Consider the following 12975-nt stretch of genomic DNA (forward strand, 5'->3'; position numbering starts at 1 on the left):
AGTTGAGACATAGCATTAGTGAGGCAAAGGGCGAGGGCACAGGGGTTCGTAAAGGGCAGGACTCCCTTCAAATGGGGAGAATGGACTAGGAACATGGGGTGTGTTGACACTGAATCTAAATACTGAGGAGCTGAGGGATTAGCACGTGTGCAAGTGTGCAGTGAGGCAACCCGGGAAATGAGCGCATATCCATGTCCAAGACCCTTACACTCAGGAAATGTATTAACTTTCTGGAATGGGTGTGTTTAGGGACCTCATTACGGACAGAGTCTTAACGACCACAAAGGCAAAATTGTTTCTGACACATATTTTTTTTTACTTGAAACAAAGTGTGCACTCTGTGTCCAGAAAAGGAAAACCATCAGCTACAAGATCATCAATAATTCTACAGTCATGAAGCAATAAATGTGAACAAATTATCCTTTCTAGATATTTACTACCATAAATGATGGTGCAAAGGGGATAGTAGAGCTGGTAACCTGAAGGGATCTGTATTGCATTGAAGGCGGTACATTTTTCTCCCTCTTTGGGGGGAAATTACACTGGTGACTCTGTAGTATATTTCTTTTCCTTGTCTCTCTGTAGTTCCAGTAGTTCAATCTCCAAAGACAACTTATACAGCTCCATGGCCATTTTCACATCCGCTGGGTTGGGGAGACACTGCATGATCTTTTTGCCTTTGCGGACATGTTCACAGTCTTCGGGGATCACCTGAAAGAGAAGTAGAGGATGGGTGTGGTTGAGTGGCTTCTCTCCAAATCAAGAAGGAGCAGGGCTGAGGAGTGACTCTTGGCAATGACAGGACTATAGCTCAGAGCCAAGACCAAGCCCAGAACTGCCTGGTGAGCAGGAAAACCAGAAAACATCTTGGGTCCCAACATGGTCTTTCCTGGAGGGATAGGGATCTGTTCTGAGATAGCTTCATAGGGGGCTTCTGTGAGGACAGAGATGTCCAGATGTTTCTGAGACCATCCAGAAATGGAACACAGTATATTATACAGTCTAGAAAATGTCCCAGGTACCTGAGACCCTCCTCTCCCTAAGGGGCTTGGTTTTTCCTTCTCCTCCAGTGAGAGAGGAAAGCTTGTCACTCCTACCCAACCACAGTGTTCAAGAAAGAAGAAAGTTCCTCTGAAGGACTCAGAACTGACTCCTGACAAGTCAGATCTCACCACTGCGGGCTGGGACAGTGTTTAGAGGGAGGCCCCTATTTTAGGATTGGCTAACACAGGAGCTTTTCTTGAATCATGTCACTTACCCACTCGCACTTGGGCAACTCAGGGTACCAGGTTCTGCTCTCTGAGCATGTGACACTTTGGGGACCAACCAATTCATAGCCAGAGTCACACTGGATGATGACATTTGAAGATTGAAGATATTGATACTTATTCACAGACAGCTTTGCATGGGCTATTTCTGGTTTTGGGCACAGAGCTACAATGGAAACACAGTTTTAAGCAATATGTAAATCTAAGGAAAAAGACATGACAACAGGCTAGGATCATAAGAATTAACTATCACAGGTGCTGTGAATTGTTTTATCTTTGGTTTTGGTAACAGTAATTTTTGTTAGCATTTTGGCTGAGCATTGGCCACACTGATATATCAGACTCAGGCGGAAAATTTTATGTGATTCAGCTCTGTGAGATAAGGACAGTTATCACTCCCATACTCCCATTTTTCTGGGAGAAATTTGAGAGACAGGTTAAGAAACTTGCCCAAGGTCTTCATACTTCTCAAGAACATGATAAGATATGAAAAAAGGCATGTGACCCCAGGTCCTCAGCTGTCAAATCAAGTATCCCTCATCTCTCGATCCCAGCAAGACATGAGCTATGAAATGTTCCCTCCTGCCAATTGGGCTCTGTGTGTAATGGAGACTATGGTGGCCAATCATCCCCGGAGTTGCTGATGGCAACGTGCTATTAACCTGTGTGCCTGTAAAAGTCAGACCTGACCTTGACTTGTCCTGTCCCCACAACACAGTAGGAGTCCTCCCACCATAGCCAGCAGCGTGTGCTGGTGGGGCCTTGCACGAAGCTGTGATGGAAGTCTTTGCCACTTCGTGATGTTTGCAACTAGCCCACGAGAGCCCACATTCATGCTAGATCAAAATTTTGCCACATGCCATAGATGAAATGAGCCATGTGCAGAATTTTTCTGGAAATATACAGGAAAGTGGGCATAGGGGCTGAATTTTGTGACTGGGGGAAAGAGGAAGAGAGGTTGATGTTTATGTATTCCCTTTGTACTGTTTGCGTCCTGAACACAGTCACAATTTCAAATAAATCAAATCAAATCAAATCAAATGCTTCCATGCTTTTGTGACCCTTCCACCCACCCGACTGAAAAGGGAGCTGGAATTACCTTTACACTGAGGGGCTGCAGGGGTCCAGTGTGAAGAACTGCAGGAGAGTTTGGCCTCTCCAACCAGAGTGTATCCTTTGTCACATCTATATATCACTTCAGTTTTTATTAACGCCTGCAGTCCTCTCATTTTTTCGTAATATCCGTGGGCAACCTCAGGAGGGAAATCACAGTCTTGACGGTGAGAGAGAAAAGTGAGAAAGCATGAGCTTGTTGAATGTAAAAAATAATTCATTCCATAATTTGTGTATTTTGTAGGAGGCTCCGTTCTGTCCTGTCATCTTCTCTGCCCAGGGGAACACTTAGTCCAACCCAAGACCTGGGCTGCCCTCCTGTAAGCCTCAGGCCGAGGAACCATCCTGGTCCCATCATTAGGCCACCTGGTGGTCATCTAATATCTTCAAATGGATAATGGGAATGGTTAAAATTAATACTTTGTTCAACCCCCACATTGAGTTCTTGCCTTTTGGGGTAAGACCTGTCATATCCAAGAAGTCAAGTAGAAGCCATTGATCTTGCTCATCCCATCCCCCTTCAAGCGAAGACAACATATTACAAAACATATCATATACCAAGGTGTCAGGGGAAATGGGGGAATTGGTGCCACTCTTAAAGAATTGAAGCTGCCTCCCCATTCCATTGCCATTTACTTCCGCAGTCTACAAGAGAAGTTAGGATTCTGGGAAATTATAGTCGACTATTCAAAAACTCAACAACATTTTCATTCTCATTTCAGATGTGATATCTTTGCTAGAGTAGATTTTTGTATTTTCAGGGAAATGATGACCACTGGTTTAGCAGATGCCTTCTTTTTATCCCTATACAAAAAGAGGGTCAGAGACAGTTAGCATACACACAGAAGAATCAAATCATGTATTTGTAGTTTCAGCCATGGGGTATGATAACTCCCTTGCCCCTGTCATAATAGAGTCTGATGATACTATATTATCTGAACATCCACATTGATCCAGAATATCAATGGCATTATGTTAATTATACTGAAAGAGCAAGAAGAAGCTAGCATGTTGAGATAGATATAGATAGATAGATAGATAGATAGATAATCCATCTGGGTTCCTGGTGAAGACCTCCTAAACCCTTGTAAATTCCTAAATGCCTCGAACACTAAGAACATCTTTTGTTCTACTAAGGCAGTTGCAGTGTAATTGTCCTATTGCTTTTAACTTAAGATGCAGCAGAGCCTCGTACATTGAAAGTGGTTATAGTCAGAAAGCATGCAAATATCAATGGGACTATCATAGCATATACCCTTGAGATCCTGAAGCAAGGCCATGCAATGTGCTGTTTGAGATATAACTCTTGACATGTTGTTTGGTCCTGATAGAAGCTGTGCCTGATATTCGGTCATGAAGTGAGCATGTGCCAAAATCATGATTTTGGTCAATCAGAACCAAGTTATAAGGCCAAGCAGACAACAAATAATTCATTATAAAATGGAAGTCATCATCTGAGATTGAGCATTTGCAAGGACCAGAGGGCACAAGCAGCCCACCCACATAGGAGGCTTAGGTCCTCCTTATGCCCATCCACTGTTGCACAAGTGCCTCTTGAGTTCACACTCATGACTATGTGGAGTCTCCATTATAACCAACTGACAGAAGAGAGAGAAGCCAAGCCTTACTCACAGATGTATATTTTGGGTATGTGTAAGCAAATGGACAGAAGCTGCTTTAGAGGCTGATCAGGGAAAGACAGTAGTAAGGAAAAATCTTAGATGATCTGCTCATTCACTTTGTTGGAAAAAGAAGTGGGCTAAAGATAGATGAAATGAGCCTGGAATGGCCCGGAATGAATGGCTTGTTTGGCAGTGCCCTCAAGGGCAAAGATTGGAAGATTAGGCCCAGCGAGATCTGGGGTAGGTAGAAGTAGGTGACCTGACATATGGGAACAACAGGAAGTGCAAAGTTTTTATTTTGCATGTTAACACCAGCGGAGCATCCCCAGTAGGGTAGGCATTAAACAATTAAACAATATCTCAGCAAGTTAAAATCAGCCATTTTCTGCCATTGGCCTTTCCAGTGCTGTCACAAGAGGAAGAGGAGCAAAGGGGTGGTATGGATGAAGAACAAGCATGGGCACAGCAACATGGACTGCCACTTACCAAGGCTGTCACTGAATCTTCAACTGCCAGCCACAACATTAAGTCTTTAATATGATACCATCCCTTGAGATAACTACAAAGCCACTTGGTAGCAAGTTGATTATATTGCATCCCTTCTACCTAGAAGGGACAAGTATGTCTTTTGACAGAAATACACAAGTGTTCCAGGTATAAGTTTGCCTTTTCTGTTTGTGGGACTTCAGTCAGACTTTTATCTGAAAGTTATATTGTTTAAATAATTGAAAATGGATTAGTCTATGTGCAACTAGAAAACCCACTCACAGCAAAAGAGGTGTGGTACTGAGACCATGGCCTTAGAATATACTAGTCACATTATAGACTGCATCATCCCGAACCTGTAAATCTGTTTGGACATTGGAATGGCCTGATAAAGGCACAGTTGAAGTGCCAGTTGAGAGATAATATTTTATAGTGATGAGACTTCACAATATTACTTTATAAGATCTTCTGGAACACAGCAATCTGAACCACTTTAGAGCTCCTTCTTACACACAAGGCAAGAAGAAACATCACCGTCCCCCAGGGATAATTGTTCTTGACCATCAATAGATAGGGCCATGGGAAAACAGTGGGAGATGTAGGATTTTGTTTAGCACCTAAATGCTCTTGCTGAGGGAGAGGTAGACGTTTCACACTGGGAGAGAGTCTGAAGGAGAACTTAGAGACAGCAGCAGGAAGGAAGGAAGTTTGTGGAGGAAAGGAAGCAAGTTTAGAAAGATGGGTTCAAACAGATTTGGGTGGTTCTTGAAATGCAGATATGCAGGCATATGAACAGACAGATGAGAAGACAAGACAATAAACACCAAGAAACAGAAGGCAATAATTGAAAAGTTCAGCTGATCTATTAGATGTGGCCTATTTTTACTGATTCAGAAAAGAAAAGCAGGAAGGTCAAGAGAATGGGAATAAACAATGAGGAGGAAAAAGAAAGTTGGATTGGGAGGTGGGCAATGATTTTTAACAAATGTATCCACTCCAAAAATCATGCAGGGTATACAAATTCTTCCTAATTTTAAACCTTCCCTTAATAATATCCATCACTTTGGTACGCAGAAACATGGAACAAACTGAGGGTTGCTGGAGGGGAGTGGCGTGGGGGGATGAGGTAATTGGGTGATGGGCACTGAGGAGGACACTTGATATAACCAGGACTGGGTGTTACATGCAAGTCATGAATCACTACATTCTACCCCAAAACTAATAATACACTATGTGTAAACCAACCTGAATGTAAATTTTAAAAAGGAAAAGAAAAAATAACATAAAATTCCATAAGCTCTTACGGTCATCACATGTTGGTGTTTTGGGATACCACGTGCCATCTTCTTGGCAGCTAGCTTCAAGGTGTTTCTTATAACACTTATAATAAACTACATCTCTATAGAAATAAGCACAGCTATTCACAGAGCTGGTGCGTTGTGAAATGATTTCACCATTCTCCAGCTCTGGTATTGGGCAACACACCTCTAAAAAATAAAAATTGAGACAAATGGTTAGTAAAATCACTGCAATGAGACTCCCATGGATAATAAACTAATTTCTGCTTTTCAAGATTTCACCACTGAAGAGAGATTGGGGGAACAGAAAAGGTACCTGAGGCCCTCTTGGTCTGCTCTCCCTGTCCCTGATTGCTAAAATACTCCAACCTAGTCATTTCCCTTAATTAAAAAATTTCATTAGGAGCCTCCAAAATGAGACACTGGATGAAACCTGCACGTAAATGCAAATTTTCAGAAGTATTCAAAAGCAATGACAAGTAACAGTCATTGCTTATGATTTCATTAGGGTTACATCATTATTAACCTCTCTAATACCTTGCAGTTCCTCGGTCACAGGAGGAAAAATGTCCTTAAAAGTTTATATCCAGGGTCCCTGGGTGGCTCAGTTGGTTGAGCGACTGCCTTCGGCTCAGGTCACGATCCCAGACTTCTGGGATTGAGTCCCGCATCAGGCTCCCAGGTCCTTGGGGGGTCTGCTTCTCCCTCTGACCTTCTCCTCTCTCATGCTCTCTCTCACTCATTCTCTCTCAAGTAAATAAATAAAATCTTAAAAAAAAAAAGTTTATATCCACCTGACAGTTAACGCACAGAAATAAATTTAAATTACTGCATATGATCAGGATTTTTCTTTTTTGAGGCCAAATTTAAGAGAAATAGCTACTCAAATTCTTCCATTTTTAATGCAATAAGAGCTGATAAAGATATATTTTTTTATTCATTAGTAGGAATACTTTCAGGTAGAACTTGATATTGCTTGATGTAAGAGAAAATATCAGAGCAGATTAAAATGCCCTATTCTTCATATCAGTAGCTTGACTAGCACTACAATGGTCTTTTGGGCATACTCAAACACTCTCACCACTCATTTATTTATGAATTACAATAAAAATACCCAAGATTCATGTTTTGTAAATTATAATATTACTATTTATGTAATACCATAGAAAATACTTCTAAATATTTAAGTCATAAGTCCAAACCCACACTGAATCAGATTTTCTGAAAAGTAGGGTAAATATCATTTCACTTCTGCTTTTTAAATGGTTAAATATATCCTTTATTAAGTAATTAAATAAAAAAAACTATAGTGAGAAACATAAATATAATTTTAAAGTAAGATTTTAAATTCCCAACAAAAAAAAGTCCAGGACCAAATGGTTTCACTATTCACAGGTGAATTCTACCAAACATTTAAAGAAAAGTTAATACCTATTCCTCTCAAACTGTTCCAAAAGTAGAATAGGAAAGAAAACCTCCAAATTCATTCTTCAAAGTCAGTACTACCTTGATACCAAAACCAGACAAAGACACCACACAAAAGAAAACTGCAGGCAATATTCCTCATGAACAAAGATGCAAAAATCCTCAACCAAATATTAGCTAATCAAACACAACAATACATTAAAAGGACCATTCAAAAAAAAAAATAAAAAAATAAAAGGACCATTCAATATGGTCAAGTGGGATACATACCAGGGATGGAAGTATGGTTCAATATTTGCAAATCAGATTAACAAGAGGAAAAAATTTTAAAAACATATGATCATTTCAAAGGCAGAAAAAGCATTTGACAAAATACAACACTTGTTCATGACAAAATGTCTCAACAAAGTGGGTGTAGAGGAAATATATCTTAACATGACAAAGGCCACATATGAAAAACCCATAGCTAACGTCATACTTAATGGTGAAAAACTGAAATATTTTCCTCTAAGATCAGAAACAAGACAAAGTTGTCCACTCTTGCCATTTTTATTCAACATAGTACTAGATTCCTAGCTGTAGCAATCAGACAAGAAAAAGAAATAAAAAGGATTCAAACTGGTGAGAAAGAAGTAAAACTGTCACTATTTGCAGATGACATGATACTATATATAGAAAACCCTAAAGACTCTACCAAAAAATCGTTAGGACTAATAAATTCAGAGCTGCTGCAAGGTGTAAAATTAACATATAGAAATCTATTGCGTTTTTATATACTAACAATGAGGTAGCAGAAAAAGAAATTAAGAAAAGAACCCAATTTACAATTGTATCAAGAAGAATAAAATACCTATGAATAAATTTAACCAAGGAAGTGAAAGACCTCTACTTTGAAAACTATAAGATATTGATGAAAGAAATTAAAGATGACACCAAAAAAAAAAAAATAAAAATAAAAAAGAGAGATGTACAATGTTAATAGATTGGAAGAATTACCATTATTAAAATGTCTGTAGTACCCAAAATAATCTACACATTTAATGCAATCCCTATCAAAATACCAAAAGCATTTTTTCACAGAACTAGAATAAATAATCCTAAAATTTATATGGAACCACAAGGACCTCTAATCGCAAAAAAAAAAAAAAAAAAAAAAAAAAAAAAAAAATCCTTAGGAAGAACAAAGCTGAAAGTATCACAGTCCTGGATTTAAGAAGTACTACAAAGCTATAGTAATTAAAACGGTATGGTACTAGCACAAAAATAGATACATAGATCAATAGAAGAGAACAGTGAGCCCAAAAATAAAGCCGTGCTCATATGGTCAAGTAACCTATGACAAAGGAAGCAAGAATATACAATGGGGAAAACACAGTCTTTTCAATAAATGGTGCTGGGAAAACTAGACAGCTATGTGCAAAAGAATGAAACTGGACCACTTTCTTACACCATACACACACACACAAAAAAACCTTAAAATGGACTAAAAACCTAAATGTGAGACCCAAAACCATAAAACTCCTAAAAGAAAACATAGGCAGTAATCTCTTGGACATTAAAATCAGCAACATCTTTATGGATCTGTTTTCTCAGGCAAGGGAAGCAAAAGCAAAAATAAACTATTAGGAGTACACCAAACTAAAACACTTTTGCACAGTGAAGAAAACTATCAACAAAACAAAAAGGCAACCTACTGAATGGAGGGAAATATCTGTAAGGAGTGAATATCCAAAATATAACAAGAACTTATCGAACTCAACACTGAAAAATTGAATAATTGAATAATCTGATTAAAGAACAGACAGAGTACTTGAATAGAATTTTTCCTAAAGAAAACATACAGGTAGCCAACAGACACCTGAAAGGAGAATCCTCAAAGGCGTTTATTTATTTATTTATTTTTATGTGTGTTTGGTTTTTTTTATTACATGAAAATCAAGTTTCCTTTTTTTATATTTTTAAATTTTTTATATTATGTTAGTCACCATACTAATGTTATGTTAGTCACCACACTAACGTTCATCATTAGTTTTTGACATAGTGTTCCATGATTCATTGTTTGCGTAATCCATGCCTTCCTTAATACCCATCACCAGGCTCAGCCAACCTCCCATCACCCTCCCCTCTAAAACCCTCAGTTTGTTTCTCAGAGTCCATGTCTCTCATGGTTCCTCTCCCACTCTGATTTCCTCCCCTTCATTTTCCCCTTCCTTCTCCTGAAGTCCTTCAGGCTGTTTCTTATATTCCACAAATAAGTGAAACTATATGATAATTGACTTTCTCTGCTTGACTTATTTCACTTAGTGTAATCTCCTCCAGTCCCATCCATGTTGATGCAAAAGTTAGGTATTCATCCTTTCTGATGGCTGAGTAATATTCCACTGTGTATATGGACCACATCTTATTTATCCATTCATCTGTTGAAGGGCATCTTGGCTCTTTGCACAATTTGGTTATTGTGGACATTGCTGTTATGAACATTGGGGTGCAGATGGCCCTTTTTTTCACTACATTTGTATCTTTGGGGTAAATACCCAGTAGTGCAATTGCTGAGTCATAGGGTAGCTCTATTTTTAATTTTTTGAAGAACCTCTACGCTGTTTTCCAAAGTGGCTGCACCAACTTGTATTCCCACCAACAGTGTAAGAGGGTTCCCCTTTCTCCACAACTTCTCCGACACGTTTTGTTTCTTGCCTTGTCAATTTTTGCCATTCTAACTGGTGTAAGGTGGTATCTCAATGTAGTTTTGATTTGAGTTTCCCTGATGGCTAATGATTATGAGCACTTTTTCAAGTGTCTGTTAGCCATTTATATGTCTTCTTTGGAGAAGTGTCTGTTCATGTTTTCTGCCCATTTTTTGACTTGATTATTTGTTTTTTGGGTGTTGAGTTTGAGGAGTTCTTCACAGATCTTGGGTATCAGCCCTTTGTCTGTAGTGTCATTTGCAAGTATCTTCTCCCATTCTGTGGGTTGCCTCTTTGTTTTGTTCACTGTTTCCTTTGCTGTGCAGAAGCTTTTTATCTTGATGAAGTCCCCCAAATTTCATTTTTGCTTTTATTTCGCTTGCTTCTGGAGACGTGTCTTGAAAGAAATTGCTGTGGCTGATGTTGAAGAGGTTAGTGCCTGTGTTCTCCTCTAGGATTTTGATGTCTCACATTGATATCTTTTATCTATTTTGAGTTTATCTTTGTGTATGGTGTAAGAGAATGGTCGAGTTTCATTCTTCTGTATGTAGCTGTCCAATTTTCCCAGCACCATTTATTGAAGAGACTCTCTTTTTCTGCTGGATATTTTTTCCTGCTTTTTTGGGGACTATAGAGTTGAGAGTACATATCTGGGGTCTCTATTCTGTTCCATTGATCTATGTGTCTGTTTTTATGAAAATCTTGTATTTATCAATACTTTGTTACTTAAGTGGTGGCAATCATTGTTAAATATATTTTAATTCAGTAATTTTGTTAAAACTTTTCATTTTATTGCCCCTAAATGAGACTAAATAAGTAAAATTAAACTTAAAGTCCTAATGTGAAATGATCTTCAGTGAGTTGATCTAAACTATCATTTTTCATTACTTTCATTTTACACATTTTTCAAATTCCAACCTGTAGAATAAAGTTCCCTATATCCTGGGCCTCTGTGTCTTTACCTCTAAAATGGCAAGATTCTGATGTGCAGAAGGAAGCATTGTCTCCCTCTGTTGCCAATTCCATTGAAACCCATAAAATTGCATCCACCTATCTCTCAGCTCCTCACATTCTCTCAAAGAGAAAAGACATCTGAGATGGCAAAAAGTTCTTTTTTTTTCCCCCTCTGAGGGGCCAGAGTACTGGGACAGGGGTCAGGGGTCAGGGTCTGTCTTCTAGGGGCAGGTCACAAGACCCAGCTCCTGCAACCCACAGCCCCTCAGCTCAAAGACATAGAGACACAAGCCACTTTGCAGCTGGCTGACTTAATGACTGTCTCACAGACTTTCCTTCTACTAAGCACCCCAAAGTTGACACTGGGGAGGAAAGGGCTGTGATGGAGGTCTGACTCTGGTAAATGTTGAACCCTATTCTCCATGCTTCTTCACCAGTGGGGAAGCTAATGCTCAGTCTGCTCAATGCTTCACTTCCGCTTTCCCTCCGTGTCTGCATCTCATTTGATTTTGAAATGGGATAAGGAAAGTTATAGTTACAGTTTCTCAGCTCCCCCAAGACTTTCATGACCCCTTCTGACAATAGTACTTCATTCCTCTGTTGAATTATTATAATCCTAAATGCATCTTGAAAGATAAAATTGCATTCATTTTAAGGAAAAAAAAAAAAAGAAAGCCTAGCCCATGGTGGGCATCTAACCTACAAAAAGACTTAAAAAGCAGAGACTCACCCTTACATCCTATGTGTGGGGTCCAAGTCAAATTTCTCTGACAAGTCACAGTTGTAGGCCCATCCGAAGCAGGTTTATAGCCAGCAGAGCATGTGTACCTCAACACAGTTCCAATATTATACATTTGCTCTTTTGTTGGCACGTGGTTGTTATATCTTTCCCAGGAGGCATTTTGGATGTCTGGTAAGTCAGTACAACTATCTGTTCATAAAAGAAGAACAAGCGAGGAAAGTCATTGCTACTAGAGATACAACGGTGATCATCAACAATCCTGTCCTATCAGAGGATCCCACCCATTCATTCAGCCAGGGACTGTCTTGCCATGGCTGAGGCATCAGCCATGTCAGAAAACAAACTAGCACCAAGTTATCATTATTACTATTAGCAGAAGTTTTCATGATCCACGTGAGTTTATAGTTTCAGAGTGTCAGAATCATGGTTAGTTTATATAATTTTTTTGTGGAAATTGGAAAAAGGCATTTCTGACCTTCCCAACCCCCTCCAGGACACTTTACTATGAATCTTTCAATCAATTATCATAATGTAATGATTTTGTTAGAACAAAACAAGTTTCCTACTGTGAGAAAATTGTTGAAATAAATACACTAATCCACAATGTCTACAATGTTAATGTTTCCCTTTAGGGTTGAAGTGTCCACAACGTGCACATATGTATATGGCAACCTTTTGTGATTATACAAGACCTTACCCAGCGTACTGTAATCTTTCTTTTTCCCAACAATTAGAAAAAATAAAGACAATTATTGATCTAAATTTAAATGTTTACTCTGGTTCTAGTAGGTTTAGGCATACAAATATACCTCCACCAACATTTCTGGGTAATTTGGATGCCAAACATTGAACTTCCTGCATGGTCCATACTTACTGAGCACACAGATGGGAGGAGGGGGATCCCAGTCACCATTTTCTCCACAATGGATTAAACTGCTTCCATTGAGAATAAAACCTCTCTCACAGTCAAATACCATGGAGTTTTTATAAGTATAGGTGGTTCTAAATCCAGAGATCACTATTCCATTTTTAACAGTTGGCTTAACACAGACGATTTCTAAAGAATCACAAGAAAAGACAAGTGGGTCACAAAAGAGAAATGGCAATAAGGATATCACTTACTATTGCTAATGCAGATTCAACTATGACACAAAAGCCTAATACAGTATACGTCCAGTAGATACAAGAAAAACATTTTAAAGTGAATATAATTGCAACTTTTACAAGCCTCAGTAAAATGAGGTCTTATCCTGTCAGTTCTGTTATGATATGATTGTGAATAACCCCAGCTTACTCAAGAAAAACCAGCCATCTATAACCCAAAAGAAACACATCCCTAAAGACCTCATAATCCTTCCCTTACAGTGGCCTACTTTTCTGCAT

At 38.9% G+C, this 12975-nt stretch overlaps 1 protein-coding gene across 4 annotated transcripts in view; it reads right to left on the reverse strand.

The window, feature by feature from the left end:
- Positions 1-304: 304 nt before the first annotated feature.
- The window catches only part of LOC116879737 (C4b-binding protein alpha chain-like), a 30167-nt gene continuing 17496 nt past the window's right edge, over positions 305-12975 (reverse strand). For all 4 annotated transcript variants that reach the window (XM_032878153.1, XM_032878152.1, XM_032878151.1 and 1 more), the window contains 6 exons: positions 12467-12649; positions 11581-11781; positions 5794-5976; positions 2368-2541; positions 1259-1434; positions 305-711 (listed from right to left, as the gene is read on the reverse strand). In XM_032878153.1, coding sequence (XP_032734044.1) covers positions 538-711; positions 1259-1434; positions 2368-2541; positions 5794-5976; positions 11581-11781; positions 12467-12649 — 1091 coding nt within the window. In that variant the 3' untranslated portion in view covers positions 305-537. The remainder of the gene's footprint in view (positions 712-1258; positions 1435-2367; positions 2542-5793; positions 5977-11580; positions 11782-12466; positions 12650-12975) is intronic.

The sequence above is a fragment of the Lontra canadensis genome, unplaced genomic scaffold, assembly GCF_010015895.1.
Source record: "Lontra canadensis isolate GAN:19392208 unplaced genomic scaffold, GSC_riverotter_1.0 scaffold63, whole genome shotgun sequence".
NCBI classification, from domain to species: Eukaryota; Metazoa; Chordata; class Mammalia; order Carnivora; family Mustelidae; genus Lontra; species Lontra canadensis.